At 33.1% G+C, this 22,679-nt stretch overlaps 2 protein-coding genes across 3 annotated transcripts in view; one reads left to right on the top strand and one right to left on the bottom strand.

Moving 5' to 3' along the window:
* The window catches only part of Ppox (protoporphyrinogen oxidase), a 948,609-nt gene that overhangs the window by 575,580 nt on the left and 350,350 nt on the right, over positions 1-22,679 (bottom strand). Inside the window, exons 3-4 of one of the 2 annotated variants that reach the window (XM_068364075.1) lie at positions 16,031-16,068; positions 923-1,028 (exon numbers count right to left, since the gene is read on the bottom strand). The gene's annotated coding sequence lies outside the window, so the exon portion shown is untranslated. The remainder of the gene's footprint in view (positions 1-922; positions 1,029-16,030; positions 16,069-22,679) is intronic. The other variant, XM_068364076.1, reaches the window with a different exon arrangement.
* The window catches only part of LOC137632195 (anoctamin-10-like), a 401,601-nt gene that overhangs the window by 371,667 nt on the left and 7,255 nt on the right, over positions 1-22,679 (top strand). The window contains 5 exon segments of the mRNA XM_068364080.1: positions 857-1,045; positions 5,680-5,883; positions 7,355-7,552; positions 9,187-9,318; positions 9,573-9,742. Of these exon segments, the coding sequence (XP_068220181.1) occupies positions 857-1,045; positions 5,680-5,883; positions 7,355-7,552; positions 9,187-9,318; positions 9,573-9,742 (893 nt within the window).

Below are 22,679 nucleotides of genomic sequence, written 5' to 3'. Positions count from 1 at the left end.
GGCATCAGGATTGGGGATGAGGAAGAAAAGGAAGGGGGGGGGGGGTTTCAAGAGATAGGTACAGATATAGGAGTGAACTATAAGGAATATTACCAAATAGAAGGAGACATATTAAAAAGCGGATGAGGGAAAATTCGGAAAGAAATAATGAAATTCGATAAAGAGAAGAAATAAGATGATGGCAATATTTCCTCGTAATAAAATAAATGGCTGAAAGTTTGCGTATGCACACTTTGGTTAAAATTTCAATAGGCGCATGCATAAAAATACTCGGTATTAGGGAATTTTCAAATGAAATACAACATACATTTTCTAAAAAAAATTCCTCATCACTGGAAAACATAATTTCTTCCCTAGACCCATTTTCTGAGAAACTGAACAAAACCTCCATAAACTTGCTCTACCTCAAATGGATTCTTCTGCCAAATACCGAACATCTATTGTTTTCTCTCACAAAATAATAAAATTTAAGCCAATTCTTTGTGGAATCCTGTTATCTGTATAAAAGAGACCCACTTGCAATAGCTAACCTCAGGGAGAAGATACAAAACACTGTACTTTAAAACACAATAAACAACGAATCTTCAACCGACTCCTCTCAAAATCAATCACCAACTAATCGATATTTTCAAAATCAAATCTCCTGCCCGTAAACTAACTCCTCTCTGCGTCAATTACCAACAAATCGCTTTTTATAAACATCAAATCTCCTGTCTTAACCCCCCCCCCCCCCAAAAAAAAAAAAAAAAAAAAAAAAAAAAAAAAAAAAAAAAAAAAAAAAAAACTCCCACTGATAACACCAACACTCCCCCATAAGATTCTATTAAAAAAATTATTTCTTTTCTTGCTCCGACAGCAATTAGCGGCGCTACTGCTCACCCGACAGGTCGTAGGAAACATCAAAGAGTCTTGCATTCCTTACCTGCTCGAACAATTCAAGCTGGCGAAGCTGAGCTTTGACCTCTACGGTGCTCTATCTCCATCGGAGGAAAAACAGCAGGACTGGCCTCAGGAGAATCCACCACAACCTGCCGGAGATTCACAAGTAAGTGAAGTTGCTTATCCTTATAATCATTACTATTCTAAGCATTAACATGAATACACAAGTGAAAAATAAAATAACCGTTTGTCTTGTGATACAAACCTCTGAATTGAAAATTATAAAGCTGGGAGCTGAACAGCCTCTTGAACTCTTCAAGCTGCATAATCTTATTTTCAAACATTTACATTAAATTTCAATTGTACAATTATGGATTCTATTTAATCGGCATTATCAACAATACTTAACAAAGTTAGAAAAAAAATATTCTTAATTGTCATTAATAACAAGAATACATAAATCTACTAGATAAAATATGATCACAGGTAAAGGTATGGGACATTTGAAAACTTTTGTAATTATTGTCATTATTAGAATCCTAAGAAACATCTGAATTCGAAGTGAAAGATTAAATTTCATTAAGATTGATCATCCATTTTTGAAGTACAAACTGAAAAGACCATAAAACATATGTGGAAATAGAACATAACGATAAGCACTATGAATAAAATCAACGTTGATAAAAATAAAATGGAAGCAAAAACCAGTGATAGAAAGAAAGCCAATGCCATCTAGTATCAAGTAAGTATGGAGCGTATAAAAATATTTTAAAAATAGGGAGAAATTATAATTAAAATTAAGTACAAGGCTAAACAAGCAATGGAAAACATCCTTTTCTAGAATTAAAAGGTTGAATATTTGGATAAAATCTAAAAAAGTAACAGAAAATATTCATGACTGTAAGGCTGCAAAGTTTTGAGTTTTCAAGTTTACCTACAACGAAAAAAAAATTTTCCCCCTAAATTCACAATCCATTGCAACCTGATCTTCACAGCCTTAACATAACCGTTTCATATTATATTTTGCATGCATGCAGAGTCCTTCGTAGAACTAGAAAGCATAGTTTTGTTTTGATATATATATATATATATATATATATATATATATATATATATATATATATATATGTATTATATATACATATATATATATATATATATATATATATATATATATATATATATATATATATATATTACACACACACACACACATATATATATATATATATATATATATATATATATATATATATATATATATATATATATATATATATATATATATATATATAATGTCTGAAGGTATGAAGGATACCCCGACAAAATCTTATTCAAAATAAAAAAGGCTCGTTCCCAACATGAAAAAAATTCTACTTAAATCCTATTTCCAAAATAATTCTAGTAAACCAAATTTGCATGTCATTTAAAGGAAAGCATTACTTCAAAAATTTGCTAAAAATATCTCGGTTCCTTTTATACATTTTAGTTCATTATTAAAACTTTAATATAGTAAAAAAGAGAAATTACAAAAACATAATGACAAATAACAACAGAAGTATCAATACGAGTAAATGACAAATTAAGCTACTACTGTAGGGTCACTTCAAAATGCTATTGTATCCATATAATCAATTACAATTTTAATAAATTTACTAATTTACTGCATTCAACTTGCGTTGAACATCTTTTATCAATAAAAAGCCTGATGTGTCATACTCCTGCAAGATATATATAAAATCTCAAGAAACCTGAAATGGTATTTTGAGGGCAACAATTTGAGCCTGTTGATCTCCTAATTGATAATTTGGTGAAAATAATAAGATAGGCGTATCCCTTCTCGTGTGTTAATATACCGAGTGAAAGACAAACCCTGGAGAATACCTACACTGGGCTAAGAGCTGTTGTTCAGGGAGTTTATGCTTCAACTGAAAAGGAATACAATTTAACCATAAAAGAAACCCTTTCTGGTACAACCCCCGAACATCAGTGGTGGGTTATACTTACATCTGCACTATTTGGTGTAGATTTAATAATTCCTCCTTTACTTAAACCAGATGGATCTGTCACTCCTTACCCAAAAGAAAAGGTAACCCCTTTCGCTGGTGTGTTTGAAAGTAATAAGAGAAATGAGAAACTCAGTCTTCTTCATTTCAGTTTTCCAGGGGTTAAACTAACTAGTTTACCTTTTTGGTCTAATGAAATTAAAACAATTTTGATGGACCTTGATGCTTATGGAGGTGTATAACCGAAGTTACCTTATCGGTTCAGTAAAATTTGTAATTAGAAACTTGATTTTCCTCTTTCCTGTTTTCTTGAGGCTAAATTAACTAGTTTACCTTTTTGGTCCAGTGAAATCAGAACAGTTTTGATGGACCTTGATGCTTATGGAGGTGTATACCCAAAGTCGCCTTTCCGGTCCAGTACAATTTGTAATAAGAAACTCGATCTTCCTCATTTTTGTTTTCCTGAGGCTAAACTACCTAAGTTCACCTTTTTGGTCCAGAGCAATTAACACAATTTTGATGGACCCTGATGCTTATTTAGGTGTAAACCTAATAGGTATTTATTTTTTTTTATAAAGACCGCTGATCTCTTAGCTCCTAAGCTGTTTGTTATTTTTAGAAGTTTAGCATGAAAAGGATCTTTTTGCACTTGGAGAATTGGTAATCTTACTCCATTAGGTAAATTGTTTGAGGTAGCTCTAGTCTTGTTGATTACCGTCCAATTTCCATAACTCCCTTATCATCTAAAACTTTTTAGTGGCTTTTGAAAAAATGTGTAAATGGTTATGCTGAAGGTAATAATTTATTCCTAAAGGCCCTGCCACACGAGGGACGATTTGCCCGTAATTTTTTTTTTTCGCTTTGAAGTAAGTGTTACCAGATCACACAGGCCAAGACGGCTGGCAGGCAGGCAAACATATTGGCCCAGACGCCGGACAGACGGCAGAATACAATCAGACTTGTGTCAGAAAATAGTCAGGTGCCCATCCAGTGGCTCAACAACGGACAAAGGGACTTCGATCGTTTGGCAGTTGTTTCACTGTATATGACATCATCTATAATCATGATCACCACCCATACAACAAAATCGGTAACATGTGTCTGCCTGCCATGCATTTGCCCCTTGTGTGAAAGGGCCTTTAGTTTGCAATTTGACTTTCGCAAAGGCCTTGGAGCATGTGATGCCCTTCTCGAAATTTCCAAGGCTGTACAGAAATCCATTGATTGGTGTCAGACAGTTCGCATGTTTGGCCTTGATTTTAGTTTCGCCTTTGACCGTATTTTCTTAGCATCATTATCAAATTTCTAAAGTAATATGTTACAACGCGTTATTGTAGATGGGCACTATAGTGAGTATAGGAATGCGTTATTAGGTGTTCTTCTTTTGCCCATGACTTCATACTACATATACACGAGATGTGGTTTGGCCTGGAAAACAATCTCGTTGCATATGCAAATGATGCTACTGTCTTTGTTTCAATTCCATCTCTTGAATGGAAATCTGGGGTTAATGGGTCCCTTAATAGAAATCTAGCTCAAATTAGTGCATGGTGAAAATTCTGGGGCATGAAGTTGGACACTAACAAAACTCAAAGTATGATTGCAAATAGGTCGACGACAGTGGTTCCTCAACATCCAGACCTCTGCATTAATAATGTTTCTTTAATTATATACAACTCCTCTGATGTTTTAGGCGCGATTTTTTTTATTGCAAATTTACACTTGGAAAATACGTATGGTCTGTTTCTTCTTCAACTGCACAAAAACTGGCTTATCGGGAAAATCCTTTAAGAATTTCGGTGATTAAGCTATTGTGAAGATGCGTTTTCATTCTTTCATCCTACCTTATTTTGAGTATTATTCTCCTGTCTGGTATTCAGTTGCTGACATCTTATTTTGTTGGACAAAAGCTTCCGGTCTGTTACATTTCTTATTCCTGACCTAGTTATTAATCTCTGGTACTGTCGTTCAGTTAGATTTTTTTTATGCAGGAGACATAAGATTTTCCATAATTAAGACCATCCTTTGCATTCATATCTTCCCATACCATACCATCTTCTATTTAGTACTAAGTGGGCATTTAATTCTCACAGTCTTGATTCTCCATCATAATGCTCATCAGTACATAATATTCTAGAAGTTTTATTCTAGCTATGATCAGGTTGCGGAATGATCTTCCTTGTCATGAATTTGAATTGGCGGAACTTGAGAAGTTTAAAGTTGCAGTGAATGTTTTATGTAGAACAACTTAACATAAGTCTCACTTCATAACATATATATATATATATATATATATATATATATATATATATATATATATATATATATATAGATAGATATATAGATATATATATAGACATATATATATATATATATATATATATATATATATATATATATATACACATATATAATGACAAATCTATTTTAACGTTGTTACTGATTAAAAGATATTTCAAATTCTTTATTCATTACTTCTCATATAGTGTATGTATTTTCTTTCCTCACTGGGCTATTTTTTCAAGTTAGAGCCCAAAGGCTTACAGAATCCTACTTTTCCAACCAAGGTTATAGCATAGCTAATAATAATAATAATAATAATAATAATAATAATAATAATAATAATAATAATAATAATAATACATTCATTCTTTGGAAATACCATGTTCTCAAGCAATTGACCATTTCTGCAAGAACCTATGATGTAATTAATTGTCTATCAATCTGTTGATAACCTAATATACAAAAAAATAAACTAATTTCGTCCTAATTATCCTTTCTGATTCCATTTCAGATCCAGGAGGAAATAGACCAAAAAGAGGACTCTCCCACAGCCACAAAAGATGAGGGAGCTACTGACGAAGCCACCCCGTCGGAGGGTGGGTCACCAGGTACACCAGCAGCCGAGGGGCAAGGGCTTGCCGAGACCTACCTCCCGAGGGTGTCAAGTAAAAGTAGAATCGTCAGTCAAGCTGAGGTCGAATGCAACATGTCGCGAGTGAGTGGTTCGATCCGGAATGGCAAACACTCAATCGAAAACGTACTTGGTTTTTCTTTCTCTCTAGCGATAAATAAACGTGACTATGTTGAAAGTGTAATATGTATGTATAATGGCGGATGTTGAATATCCAAGCGTGTATATACGCACGTCTATATATAGATAGCTTCTTGCATGTATCCTTAACAGTTTATTTCATGTTCAGATCATCATTCATTATAGCCTCAAAAAGAAAGGCTTAATCGCTTGGTCTACAGAAGACTCGAATCCTGTTATGATCTTATCCAATGTATTTCGAATAACTATTCAGAAACCAATCACATATATATTTATACAGTATATATATATATATATATATATATATATATATATATATATATATATATACATACATACATAAATATATGTATGTATGTACATTATGTATGTATATACTGTATAATAATCACATATATATAGTCTATATATATCACACGGACAAATACATTTTCCGTATACAATTCTATCATGGGAATAAAGCAGGATACTTCAGTAAAGGACCAAGAGGAAGTAAACACCAGCGTACGAGATCTTTAACTTAAAACAAGACTAAAAGATTGCCTAGAGCAGTCGGTTTTAGTGTAAACGACCTGGATTAAATACATATTCTACTATTTATATGTACATAAAGATCATTACAAGCGAGGGTGGTCTTTAGATAAGAGACGGCTGTCCTAAGTTAACTCAACATCCTTAACCAGAATTATTGATAACCTTTAGTTTCTCTTTTACATCTCCTTCTGACACCCTTAGCAGAATGGGATTAAGAGTAAACAGACCAAGACCCTATTATTATTCTAATATGTTAATAAGGACATAATTACTTGTTACAAAAATGACATGGAACCAGACTAATTCTATGGGATTTTTTATTTAGGTTTAAACGTAACTCGTTAAGGCCAGAGGTAAGACACAGATCATTGTGCTGTCAGACTATGTCCTAGAGACATAACATATTCACATTTAATCAGCTGTTAAGCCAGCTCTCCATCCAAGAGGAATACCTGTTGTTAACTCACCAGTTAGACTTAAAGGCCCCTAAGGTAGAATCCCTTAGTTCACTCATGAAAACTATCAAAGCCAAGATCATTGCTATAACTCTGGACGAACAGATTATGATTCGCTGGCGTTCCACTAATCCACTAAGCTTCCAAAAAATTGCAAAATAAAAGCGTTACTCTCTTGATCATTTCCAACGGGATACTTTAGTTGCTTCATTTTGACATTTAATTTTTGCTAGTCTGAACTAAGCAGAATTCATCACTGTCCATATAACATCTTTAATAAACAAGGTTAGTAATCTGTTGAAGACAGTTACTTAGAGCATGGTTTACGCAGTGGCGTGAAGCTGTATGAAAAGCTAAAACTTACATCAAAGAAATTTCATCATTGATTTGACGTTCTCTCTAGTCAATATCCCTATTGCTTTCAGTATGACGGGACATTCGAGGACTACCTGGAGATGTTCATCCAGTTTGGTTATGTGACGCTGTTCTCCTCGGCCTTCCCCTTGGCTGCCACCTGCGCTTTCCTCAATAACCTCATTGAAATCCGCTCAGATGCCTTCAAATTGTGCTGCGTCTTCCAGAGGCCTTTTGGCAATAGAGCCCAAAGTATTGGCGTGTGGCAGGTAAATACATTTACTGAAGAGGTAAATACATTTACTGACGAAGAAACTATATGTTTAAGTGTATTCGAAGTATTATTTTCTTATAGACTTCCAAATTGTGTTTGTACTAAATTCTTTCTAGATCGGTTTTTCTTTGATGGTATCAATCATTTATCAGATAGAAGTTCAGCATGTTTCTGTTTTACAATGATTTTGAACTTGATAAACAAATATAAATCATTTTAAATATATCTAATAGGCGATGAAGTTCCCACCCACGTAGAGGGACTCTCAGTCATTTACGTCACTATACTCAAATAATCTTATATATACATACATATATATATATATATATATATATATATATATATATATATATATATATATATATATATATATATTGCATGCATATACATGCTGCATATATACAGTATATATATATATATATATATATATATATATATATATATATATATATATATACAGTATATAATAATGTATAAAGGAATATCTAACTAAATTTAATTGATAACGATGGTTAGCATTTTTCTGTACAGACTAAAAAGCTTATTTATTAAATAACAGTGTTATAACGTATACATACGAGTATGAGCAAAGGGAATATTCATAAATGAAACCAATCATAAAATTCATACAATTTCTGAATTGATATTTACATATTATGGTTAACTGAAAGATAATTTTTTCCAAACACTCCACTTCCAGACAAGAATCTAATCAGAACTAGGTGTTTGATTGAAAAATATTATTTATGTTGCTACAAAACGCGCTTAGGTATATCTCACCTCCATCAATACGACAGGAATCTTAAACTAAGATGGTAATTCTGTTAAACATCTGCCTTATAATCTAATAACAACCGAGTAAACAAAGCTTACAGTATTCATCTATAATCTCATTTGAACTTTGTGTGTCAGCGTTCCTTTCGAAAACTGTAACGATATTTCACAATAATGTTCTCATTTTGAATGTTTGAAATATGAAAATTAACCAATTCCCCCTAAAGAAAAAAGTTAAAATAATAACAATAATAATGTAATAACCAATTAGAAATTTTGTCTCAGAGAAGAGATTAAGTACTGGACGGGAGTAGTCATTGTTCCCTTTCAAATGTATTTCATCAAAACTGAAAGGACAATCAATATTCTATCCTGGTGGAACCATAAATATGATTCTCTATCTCTTCCTCTCTTTCTTTCTTTTAAACAAAAACGTAAAAACACATAAACATATCGCATCTTATTAATAGAGTATAATTTTTAGGTCTAATAAAGATATTTAACAGCATTCATTCATATGTGGTAAATCTAGAAGCAAAATCAAAATGCGTTCCTCAATTAACCACTTGGTCACATCCATTCTGAAACTCACATCTAAGTCTGGTTTTGAGTCAATGGCTACGGGCATATAATAACAGATCTTTTCAGTCTCACTTAAAATACAAATATCGACACATTTTGATTAAAAAAACAACAATATCGTTTTATTACTAAGTTAATAAATACTTCAAATAATGTGACTAAAACCAGGGACCCTATTTTCCTTTCAAGTAGTATAAAATACCAAATTCTAATGGGAACTGAATAAAATACAAACAATTTTACCCTTATGAACGATACCTTCATATTTTCCAGGATGCCATGGAACTAATGGGTGTGCTAGGAATCGTTGTCAACTGTATGCTGATCGGATTATCTGGCCAGGTTCACAGAATGTTCCCAGAGATGTCAACAGTTCATACTATATTACTCATCATTGTCCTTGAGGTTAGAATTTGATTAATGAACAAGTAGAGAATTTAATTGTACATTAAAAATTATATATTTAATTTTTTTAGTTACTACTTTTAAAATATATTACTTCACAGATTTATTCAAAAGTATATTCTATTTAGACTTCAATAACGCCTGCATACTAACTAAATTTTGTACCACGCGCTAGTTTTTAATAAAATCTTTAACCCCCGATGCAGCAAAATAAAATAAATAAATTTTCATGACATTAGTGATTCCCATTTCAGCATGCCATGATCGCCCTCAAGTATGGAATCAGCTACGCCATTCCAGACATTCCTGATTGGGTTGCAACAGAGATGGCCAAAGTGGAATTCCAGAGAAGAGAGGCATTGAGACGACTATCTTCTTCAAATTCGCCTCCAACACGGGATGATTCACAACCTCCATCGCCAAGGTAAGAGAGAAGTACAAAGGGCAAACCACACAGGTAGGATGGAAACTAACGGGAAAAAAGGTAGGAAAAGGAAGAAAAGAAAATTGGACAAGGTAGGGTGTTAGGAGAATATATATAAAAAGGAAAATTTAACTAATAAGAAGATTGCAAGGTAGTTAGAAATTAGGTCGAATGTTAGTATGCAGCAAAAAAAAAAAAAAAAAAAAAAAAAAAAAAAAAAAAAAAAAGAGCGCCCATGGAAAATTTATCTTTTTAAAAGTATAAGCATTATTTTAATGAACATGTCAATTTATTCACAATAAAACGAAAACACTCAATATCTAGTCAACATAGAATTGAAGTAGTGTGGTAATGACATTATATCCATCAGCAAATAAATGATCGATTTGATCACTTGTGACACATCTACGAGCTATCGTACATGGAGTCTTTCTTGTTTGTTACCAATAACTGGTGGGTTTCCCATATGAACTACCACTCGACCTTTACTTCGCTTGTAATAATATTCAACAGAAATCAATATTCATGAAGTAATAAAACATAATAATGTTAAATTTACTCAAATGATCAAAATAAAGTGACATACTTTTAAATAATTACTTCAAATGAATCTGCAAACTAGCCAAGGATACAACTCATTGCCACATCTTAAATTCTTATTTTGCAATTATTTAGCCATAAAAAACGTTCCATGCCTTGTCTATATGCAATGTAATTCAAGTTGATGTGAAGAAGGTAATGCAAAACAGAGATACATAAGTACGAATGGTAAACACTAAAGACTGAATGACGTTGAATAAATGTAATTTTTTTTCATACTATGTTAATTGTTAAAAGCAGACAATGATTTTTTTTTCTTTTATTTTTTTTACTTAAAATGTAGAGGAGGTTGTTAGAGATAGGATATTTTAGTCATCCTGCTCTTGGTTAAAATAGAGCAGTAAATTAGAAACAGGTTCCCCAATGACTAATCACAACCAATAGCCTCTGAAATAATGTTAAAATGTCCCATTGCTTAAAAATTCTTTGAAATGCTATCAGAACATATACAAATTCTTAAAAAAAATAGCATTCAATACTTTAGAGTTTTCATTTGTTGCTAAATATTCGTAATACTTTGAACCTCTGATATGACACACCAAAATCTAAAAAAACATCGCTACATACCCTATGTAAACTTTTAAAAATACTACTATGCAATACTCATTAGCTTTAAAACTATGTAAGTCATAACTTATGTGTTTGGATTGTCATAACACAAGCAGAGGTCTTAAAAATGTGCAGTTTTCTATAGCTACAAATGATCTGCTTAAGAATATCTATGGAATTGTTCTCTATGGATTGGAATTATGTAATAAGCGTTTTAAAATAAATAGTTTATAACACTGAAATAATACAAACAAAAGGAATTCAAGCACTCGACGGATGGAGCGCCAAAGATCTTATAAGGAACTGTAAACAGTAATATACCGAATACATTGTTATAGACAGAACTAGTCCAACCAACTAAATCACGCATGAATATATTCTCAAACACAATTTTGGAATTTACCTTTACTGTATAGTATATTTATGCTTAGTTATGGTTATTATGAAAGGGAACGCGTGCACACCTGATATGTAATTAATAGCAATTACCTATAACTAAATAACTGGGGGCCTGATTTTAAATAAGAAATTTTCCAGGATGATATATGAAATGTTATGCATGAATATAATTACCGTAGTATTAAAGGAATTCATATCTACAAATAAAAAAAATGCTTAGTTGATATTAGAATCACAGGAACAATAAAAGAAACGAGGTGTAGTACTCTTAAAAATATAGAGCCATTCTAAACACTTTGTTTATTTCAAAGAATTTACTATATATCAAATTAGGTTTTGATGTCTAGGATTTACCAATTCTCAGAAATGCCCAAACATTTACCATCTGATGTACCTTGGAGATTTTAACTACATCTTTTCCACAGAAATGTAAATTGATAAAAAAAAAGACAAGAATTCAACAAAGACACAAACACATGCACAGAAAGAGCAGGCACGCGCAGCAGTAGGACAGCAAATTATTAGTCAGTAGTTGTAGCAACTGCTTTTTGGTAATTGAAGGTCAATAAAGTAGATCTTGAAAATGCTTCGTTGATCTTGTTAAGGAGGAATTGTAAAACCACATATGTATACCAAATAGCAACAGAACTATTTTCCATTAATACTGACTTGATGCCTCATAGTAAAGTATCACAGAGTATAACTTCATAAAACATAAACAACTCATTTTAATTAGTATCCAAGTTTACAAAAATGCTCTTCCAAATGACAAGGATAAAAATTGCCAGCGGGTTTTCCTCACTCTTAACAAGATCATAAGTAGCATGCTTCAGAACAGCATTTATGTAGTTATAAGTAAGTTTCTTTTTATAGATATTAAATAGATAGGGCTTACGGATTCTAAACTTTTCTTTTGTAAATTGGCAAGTAAAGAAATAGATAGTAAGACTTTGTAGTGCATAGTGTCTACTTGAATTTTGTCAGCTTACCTATTCCTATTTATAAATAAAAAAGTGTTTGGTAGTCAGACAACACTAAGTTCTACTTAGAGAAAAACACCTTGTGCTCTTTCCGCTAGATTGACACATTTCATTCTCTTCTTAAATACACATTACTTCCTTCATATAAATTATTACTTTTCGTTTATTTCATCTGCAAAGATGTGAAAATTAAAAGGTTGTTCAAGTATCTCTCAAATGTAAGGATCGAATTTCTTATTTCAGTAATGAAAACCACCATGTACCCCATTATCAAAAACATTCCCATCAATAATGAAAAAATAAAGGAAGATGTGTTTAACTAGAAAAAAAGTGTTGAATAAATATTTAAGTAAAAAAAAAATAGTATACACAATAAACACACACTTTCAAAGCAACATCCTTAAGATGAGACAATTTGAGCTACTACTTTTCAAAATTTTCAAATACTATCAAAACTTCTCCAGTTAATTATGGTACAAAGACAACTTAATCTACAAAGAATAATATTTCTCAGATTTATATCCATGATTCCATGATCTCTGACGTGCTTTCTGTCTTTTCTTTTACTAGCTTCAACTATTAGCATTTCTATACATACATACATACATATATATATATATATATATATATATATATATATATATATATATATATATATATTCCAGTAAGTGTCCTCTCATTTATGAATCCAGAGTCTGGCTAATCATTCCCAAACCTGAACATTCCCCTACTACTGCATTCATTCCCAACTACTGCATTCATTACCTCAGGCTAGTAAATTTTGAATTGCATTAAAAGTAAATTACTTTAATACTTGATTACTACTTTTCCATTTTGGCAAATGCCTAGAGCTGTTTATATTGTACAGTGGATATTCTTCTATTATCTTCTACATCAGGACTCCGCTCCTTGGCTAAGGTAATACATTCATCACAACAGTTTTCAGATATTTTGATTCCTTGCAGTTTCTTTCTTGCATTGACACTTATATATTTTATCATCTGTGCTGTTGACAATTACTGGATTTTCGTTATTTGTATATTTAACTGAATTTCTATTTCACACTTCAGCGGAAAGATTTCCACTATTCACAAACTTTTCAATATTATCAAACTCTCCAGCTGTAACTAAGATGATATGTCATTAATCAATCAATCCACCGATTTCATCTTTCTCTAATACTCACTTTGTTATCCATCATCAGATAAGCTGAGAATGATGAATTATATTATTTATTTTATATGTCATTTTAAATATTGAATACCAAATTCTAATACAATAAGCTTACTATTTGTTTCTGATGCATCAAGACATCATTTCTTCCAGTCCTGGCCTTTCCTTGTACTTCTTTTAAAAGGTAATGACAATTATTTCTTGAAATTTAATAATAATTTATCTTAATCTACGGTATGAAAATACTGTTAACTACATATTTCAAACAACGTTCATGCACAATTCATGCGCCATAAGTAATCACTCAATTTCAAATGTTCTTTTATTCTTGCATTAACTGCTCTTTGAGATTAATCTTACATTACCTTCCATAACCCACCGGCACCTGGTAGGTTTACACAGAAGGCATATGCCTCTTTCTTTAATGTAGTTTTTATCTTCTTCCCACCCCTTTAGTTCTTCCACATAAGCATAATTTACTTAAAACCCCTCTTCTATAGACATTAAAAACATTAACACAAACGATAGAGTCTAATAGTAAAATACATTTCATAAAAAGAAACAAAACAAGATCATTCTCGCAATAGTTTAAAATATAAATGAGTAAACATACTGTATCCTTAAAACTTTGTAGTCGATAAATTGATAATGGAGTTCACAACGAAAATAAAATCATAAGGTCATTATCTATTTCTTATTTGTACTGCCAAGCCATTATGCACAAATTGTTTTCATGATTACTGCCTTAGTTACAAGAAATGCTATAGTAGGACAACTAGCTCAGTACAGTAGCTGGTATGTTACTAGCCTAATAATTTGCTGAATTTAAGCATGATGCGCTAATTGAATGCAAAAAGGGAATGGATGTACAGTCTGCCAATACAGTATTTATTATTTTCTGAAGGAGAGCATACAGTACATGACCCTACAAAAAATTTTTGGGACAACTCCAACTTTAGACACTTGTTTTAAGTTAGTATTAGAACCATGAGCAGTGACGTAAATGCTTTTTTTAAATAGCTTTAATTATCTATACATATTCTGCTGTTTATACAAGCTTTTAGGTAGCTGCAGAACCCTGTTATATTTAGGATATGACTGTTGGTTACTATATTTTCTGCAAATCTACAAGGAAACTGGATACCGTAACAGTTTATTATTTAGATCTTAAAACTATATATACATATCTATATACTTATTTAATTTTCTTAAAATTAAAAAAACAACAATTATTTATTTACATAGAGACCCCTTACCTAAGTAGATTTGCTTTCTTAAAATCTCCTGTAAAGTGAATACAGGGATTAGCTTTTTTTCTTGGAATGAATTAAGTTTTTATCTCTCTCCAATAAACTGGAGTTATTTCAAGACGTGTCCTGTTAAGTACAGCATAAAGTAGAGCAATGCTGTCTAAGGCATGTGCTAGTACACCATCCAGTATATTACAGAGAGATAAGCCATCAAGTTATTCATACCCATCCCTTATGAGGTGTATAAATGTTGAGTTACAGGAAATGGCCTTTAGATTTCTTATCAATATATATATATATTTTTTTTACAAAAGGTCAAGGATTACACACTATTATTTTTCAAAGGGCTGTATTTCTAAAGTAATACTGAAATGGCTGGGTACCAAAGTAAATTCATTACTTCTATTCACATTTATCTATAGTTTGACTTTAGAATATCATTCAAAATATTTTCGGCAAACCTCTATTGCGTGAAATTGCAATAGACCCTTAAATCAAATATTACCAAGAGACCCAAATTAAAAACCTAAATACTTAGGAACCGTTAAAATTTTAAACATATGAATAAGTAAACTCGGGGTCTTCAAAACAATCTTCTAACACAATATATTCACAATACTTTACTGAAAGACCCCACTCTTTGAAAATGGTGGTTTAAAATGTAATAAAATTTACAATGAGGACATATCAGGTCAATTTAGCAGCACAGTCGAAGGGGAAACCCCACAGGGTGGAATAGTTTAGGAAATTGGCCACAGGAGGTTTCCTGGAGTTTAAATTCTAAACACAAAAAATTGAAAAATTGAATGACGTAATACCAAAAAGCATAAGATCGGACTAGTGAAAAAATCTAAAAATTTAAAAGAAAATGATCAGTTATAAACTCTCCAATGCAATTTCAACAGTTCGTAGGGGTGATTGGCTAAATATTTCCACTACGAAGATTAGAGCATCTAATTGTGTTTATATACACAAATCATTTACTTCCTTTGAAATCAATTATCTTCACAACTAGATGGTCATCTACAATTAACCATTAGAGCCACTTGTATTCTAATAAGTAAAGATTTTCATGTCCAGATACTTCTATAATGACTAAACCTCTTCAAACAATGAGGAATGACTTATCCAAATTGTCATGATTCAAGATGTAGATTAAAATACCATCAAGCTATTCACAATTAATTATTAGATATATATATATATATATATATATATATATATATATATATATATATATATATATATATATTTGATCATACAGTAATTTTATTGCGAAATAGGGATTAATTTTGCAATATCATAATTAGCTAGCGACAATTTTCAGTAATACTTACAGTATAACTGCATTGACACTCGAACTGTTCATAAACATCTGTAAAGACAAATTTCTGTTAATAATGGCAACCCTTATGAAATAAATTTGTAATTAATTTCATCACAGCCTAATATAAAATGTGACTTTCAGTTATGATGTGTTAATCATATTTTTGTTTATACAGGAACCTAGCTGTCCCTTGCACAATAAATGAGTCTCAAGGGAACTAAATTCTGAAGCAAGCATTCCATGTTGTGTACTCTCGTGGGTGAAAGTAAGTAATTTTCACAAGAAAAACCTAAGATGTTTGATGGGTGTGTTCTCTCTTCTTCATAAGGAGCATTTCCAAAGGAAGACACAAGCTTCTGGTCACGCATGTGGCTAATCTAAAGGAAAATTATTTTTTCCCCTTCAATGGCCTCTATAGACATACTGCAACTCAATAATACAAAATTTAAGTATCAAAGTACTTAAAAAAAGTAAGATAAGTTCATTTCATACCAATGATAACCTGATATCTGCCATGCAAGATATAGTTTGAAATCAGTATTCTTTGATGATGACCCAGGATGACTATGGACATTAAATATATGTAACTTTTGCCCTTATAACCAGAGGTTATTTCTCCTTACGGGATATGTTTCAAATCTGCCTTACAAGTATCTTTACTAACGGTTGTGGGTTAGATATTTTAATGCATTTTCTTTCTAATCACTAGCATATTGTTCCTTTATTTGCTTTGCACTAACCAAGGAATGACTAATAAATTCTATACAGCTATTCTTCAAAAATCTGGATCTTTCGGTAAAGGTACACAAAGTGGATGTGGACGAAATGGTATAAAATACAATATTAGATAAAAATATAATCACTGTACTTACAAGCTCCTACAGTATATTATATATTGCCTAATTTTTTCTGTATCGAGTGCTACTAACCCATTGCATCAAACACAACATGACTCACATAGCTACCATGACAATGTAGGTAAAACTTCTTCATTAATGTTATGAGTTAACACTTAAATCACATAGAAATGTGTAGAAAGCAAAAGATCCTTTTTTTTCTGCTTAGGAAAAAATGTAATGTAGCTCCTTATCCATAAAAATATTTATTTATTTTCATATTTGTAAGCGTATTTCACAGCCAGTCCAAATCTACAATATTCACTTTTCAACAATACTCTTCTGAATCTCTACATCTCAAGTTACTAGAGTTTTTAGATAGTCTATGTTTGAGTATCATTGTGCATTAATGTATACAAAGTATTCTTGGCACAAGTTCACAAATTGCACTTTGGTTTTACCAGATTTAAACACGAATAACACAGTAATCAAATATTCAAATAAATGTTTTGCACATAAGTTTGTAATACCGGGAACAAAAACAAAATACTACATAAAGCACATTTGTAATAAATGCTGTAAAGGCATGAAATTGGAACGAGGACGTTCTTAGGGACCACAAACGTACACCTATTGAAAAAAAAAATCACAAATTACCTACAGCAGTAAAGATGCTAAGCTATGCGTTCTGATTTTCTTAGACTATAGTCTAGGCGCCACATAGAGGGCGATTGTGGCACGAAAGCGTATACAACTGTTCTCTTTATAAAATGATTGTATGTCTAGGGATGATTTCTAGCTTGGGTACGCATTTCTAGTATGGGGAGATTCCCTCCAAAATGGCCACCGGATCCAACCGGAAAACTGTATATATCTCGAGAACGGATGCTTCTAGAGGAAAACTATAGTACAGTGGTAACGTGTTTGCCTTGCATTCACATGGCAGCAGATCGATCCCAGTCCGGGACCGTGATTTTAAGCTGTTTACTGGGGAGACCACTGCTGTGGTTGGGCACCACAGTGGGGGGTTGGGCTTGCCCAGCTGACGTTCTGGTGAGCATCTATTCTGATGAAACTGGAACTGACACCAGACAACTTTAACCTTTAATTTGTTCAAAACACTTTTCTACCCCAGAAGAACACCGTGTTGTGCAATTTATTGGCTAATTGTGCTAATATAAGGATATGTTATATAATTAATTAGTTGAATTAGCAAATTATACATCAATTCTATCAAAACAAATCCTTTACTCACTTCATTATATCTTGAGTTAACTAATGTAGAGTCAACTGAACATAAGTGTTATAACATTTAATAAATAGAGTTAAATCGACTGATAAATCAGTTACTAGGCAAAAAAATGGTATATACAGTTATCTGTAATCTTCACGAATATGTTCATCACACTGTATATGCATGTTAATCATACAGTGCCACATTCTGCAGGTCCCGTGGGCCTTATTGGGCTGTTCTTATCCAGCATTACACAATGGTTGGTACATGATCTATGTGAAGTTGCAAGTACCAACGAGGAAATAATGAAAACTAAATAAATACAACCAATCAATTTTTTTTTTTTATTTATTTATTTATTTATTTATTTATTTATTTATTTATTTTTTTTTGCAGGGAAGATAGCTAGCCCTCTCGTCCACCAGTGCCTTTGTTGATACAACATACACAACTGGCCTTAAATACTATTATTTTTGCACTTAATTCGAATTTTCACAAGCACAAAATATTGAGCTTGATCCCAAGTTCTTTGTGTATTCACGCGAGTTTGGTCTTTAACAGATCTTGCAATTACACAGGCTAGGAAAATAATGTTATTGGTTCTGTAATAATTTGAGGAGCCCATCCTGTCTTTTGCTCTCCATTTCCATGTAATGACATGGGTCATGAATGCCTACATCGTCCTTTAATAAACATGCTCCATTGAAAAATGAGTGGAATAAGGGAAGGTGATCATCAGGAGTTTACGGATATTATAACTCAGAAGGATAATCAGTGTATCACGAAAATGGTCTACTTCATCTCTGATTAGTTTAGTCTACTGTATTTATTCCAACAGTCCAGTAATAAGTATTAAACTTTACAATAGAAAAGTACTTCCCAAAGGCTAAGGTAGATATTAATACAAAATGCGTCACTAAAGGACGCAAGGAGTACAAAAACTTTCACGATCAAGTTTTCATACAAAAGTCAAAGCAACTACTTCATTCTTTGTCAAAGAAAGAGGTTGTCAATGGAAATACTGAAATGAAGAGTTAATGTACAAATGAGGCATCTATTACTCAGAGGATAATAGAGATAAGTAGAGTGAGGGTACCCTTTTGATACACTTTTAACTTTTGAACAAACACGTATAGTACACGCTTCGTAAAAGATGGAAAACTACATATAACTAAAAAATCTGAATTAGTTCATAATATCGAAAAAAGAATTTGCAAGATACGCCAGATTGGAGTGTTCCATCCACAACCTGCTCAGTATTTCAATTCATGTTCCATGTGCGTAATACTGTTGCTGCAAGGTCTATGAAAACCTTTGGAAATTTAGCTGAAATGATATTTATTAGAATTATATCCCGGTCAAGCGAAGCGAAAGGAGATTCTGTAGTCTTTGACCTATATTAGGAGAACTGTATGAAGGTTAAAAAAAAAAAAAAGATTCAGAAGAACCAAGAAAGATCCTATTCACATAGCAACATCAAGCAGCTTGGTATCCTAACCGAAAGACAAGGATGCTTTTTGGTCCTCAATCCATGATAAAAATCAATTCCAGATATTCTCTTAAATCTTTGTCCTGCAACATCAAGAAAGATTGTCAAGAGTAATTGTGTTTCTAAGTGGTATAATTCTGGAAGAAGCACTTAAAAGTACAAAATGAATACATGACAAAGGTACCAAAGTTGAGATCTTCTGTTGAAGCGGCAGATGAAAGATTGTTCATTCACAATAATCAAGCTGTAAAATCTACAAGTGTCTAAAGTCTGCCAATTGCCTCTACAAACACATGTATTTGTGTGTGCTATTTACTACTACCACTGTTTTTAAATCAAATGGTTTGATAGAACTTTGGACTTAATGGATAGGGGCAAATAACACGATACCTACCAGTACATGACATATGTGCATGACATATGTGAAGTAATAGAGAATTAAGGTATTGAAATATTACTGGCTATTCGTTCATTCAGTGGTTGTGATACGGCAATTAAGGTTGGGACAAAGCAGGCAGCTCTAATGCGAGGAGAATATTATGCATATCTTCATAAAGACTTTGCATCATGTTAAAAAGTTTTGAGGAGTATTGGACTCTTTTGTCAAAAGATTTCAAAAGAATGAATGCTCTGCGCCTCTTCAGGTAGCGCCGAATGAAGAATTTATATTTTATGCAGCTCAAACCAACTTCTTGAAGTCTAAAACTGCACATCAAAAGGGCGTATATACAGGCAAACAGATGGTAAAATTCATTAGAGGAAGATGTAAGCTTTCATGACCCATGTCATTATGGATATGGAGAGCAAAAGACAAGATGGGCTCCTCAAATTATCACAGAGCCAATACCTGAGAATTTTCTTAACCCATGTAATTGCAAGATCTGTTACAGACCAAACTAATGTGAATGCACAAAGAACTCAGCATCGAGCTCAATACAATAATTTTATGAAGAGAACAGCTGTATAGGCTTCCGTGCCACAGTCGCCCTCTATGTGGTATCTAGATTACCAGTCAATAAACAGTCTTCGAAAGTCGAAAAAAGCCTAAGCAGTTGACGCTATCAAAGTGTTCATGAAACATGAAAGGAGGCTGATTCCATACTTCTTTAGAGACTTTGTAAATGTATTACACTAAATTATGTGAATGGAAAGGGTACGTTTTATTATATCCAACAATAAATAAACAGACTTCATTTGGTTGGCTGTATTGCTTATATATGTTTTATTTCCATTTTAAACTAGAAGGGCACACAATAGAGCGCAGACCTCAGCCACGGCAGCTTATTTCTCGACCTTTTGCTCCACCTTGACCTTGACCTTTGACCTTAAGTATTAATTGGCTTGGATTTTCATACACTCAAATATGAACCAAGTTTGAAGTCTGTGACAACGATGTCCCAACTTCTGGCTGATTACGAGAATTGGACAGTCTGCTTGACCGTGACCTTGACTTTAGACCTTGACCTCTCGAAATTTAATCATTTCCAGCTTATATAACAGTTGATCCTTGCAAGTTACATTACTCTACGATCAAAATTGTGGCCAAGAAGCTGTTCACAAATAAGCAGACTCAAAACAGGGGGTAAAACATAACCTCCCAACTTCGTTGGCGGAGGTAATTAGGAAAATAAATGAACAAGGGTGTAGAACTCATCAAACTGCAGACTATGGCTTCAGTTCAAAACTTCCTTTCAAAGGTCAGTCTTGAAATATCAGGGTTGTTATATTAACGGAGATTTAATAAACTTTCAAGATACAGATTCTTTCAAAACGTACTCTTATTTTACGCCTGAAAAGATCTTAAAAGTTAAAAAAAAGTATTATTTCTAAACATACTCCATCACAAACATGAGTCACCTTTTATTAAAATTCTAGATTTCAGAGTCTTACACATACGTATTTAACAAGTTAAAGTCATCGATTCTTGCTAAAAGCAGTCTGTTAAAAAGTAACAGATTTTCTTTCTTACATATACCAAAGGCACTTCCCCCAATTTTGGGGGGTAGCCGACATCAACAAGAAACAAAACAAAAAAGGGGACCTCTACTCTCTACGTTCCTCCAGCCTAACCAGGGACTCAGCCGAGTTCAGCTGGTACTGCTAGGGTGCCACAGCCCAACCTCCCACATTTCCACCACAGATGAAGCTTCATACTGCTGAGTCCCCTATTGCTGCTACCTCCGCGGTCATCTAAGGCACCGGAGGAAGCAGCAGGGCCTACCGGAACTGCGTCACAATCGCTCGCCATTCATTCCTATTTCTAGCACGCTCTCTTGCCTCTCTCACATCTATCCTCCTATCACCCAGAGCTTCTTCACACCATCCATCCACCCAAACCTTGGCCTTCCTCTTGTACTTCTCCCATCAACTCTTGCATTCATCACCTTCTTTAGCAGACAGCCATTTTCCATTCTCTCAACATGGCCAAACCACCTCAACACATTCATATCCACTCTAGCCGCTAACTCATTTCTTACACCCGTTCTCACCCTCACCACTTCGTTCCTAACCCTATCAACTCGAGATACACCAGCCATACTCCTCAGACACTTCATCTCAAACACATTCAATTTCTGTCTCTCCATCACTTTCATTCCCCACAACTCCGATCCATACATCACAGTTGGTACAATCACTTTCTCATATAGAACTCTCTTTACATTCATGCCCAACCCTCTATTTTTTACTACTCCCTTAACTGCCCCCAACACTTTGCAACCTTCATTGACTCTCTGACGTACATCTGCTTCCACTCCACCATTTGCTGCAACAACAGACCCCAAGTACTTAAACTGATCCACCTCCTCAAGTAACTCTCCATTCAACATGACATTCAACCTTGCACCACCTTCCCTTCTCGTACATCTCATAACCTTACTCTTACCCACATTAACTCTCAACTTCCTTCTCTCACACACCCTTCCAAATTCTGTCACTAGTCGGTCAAGCTTCTCTTCTGTGTCTGCTACCAGTACAGTATCATCCGCAAACAACAACTGATTTACCTCCCATTCATGATCATTCTCGCCTACCAGTTTTAATCCTCGTCCAAGCACTCGAGCATTCACCTCTCTCACCACTCCATCAACATACAAGTTAA

Source organism: Palaemon carinicauda, chromosome 41, assembly GCF_036898095.1.
Source record: "Palaemon carinicauda isolate YSFRI2023 chromosome 41, ASM3689809v2, whole genome shotgun sequence".
NCBI classification, from domain to species: Eukaryota; Metazoa; Arthropoda; class Malacostraca; order Decapoda; family Palaemonidae; genus Palaemon; species Palaemon carinicauda.
This window is presented reverse-complemented; position numbering and strand designations above follow the sequence as displayed.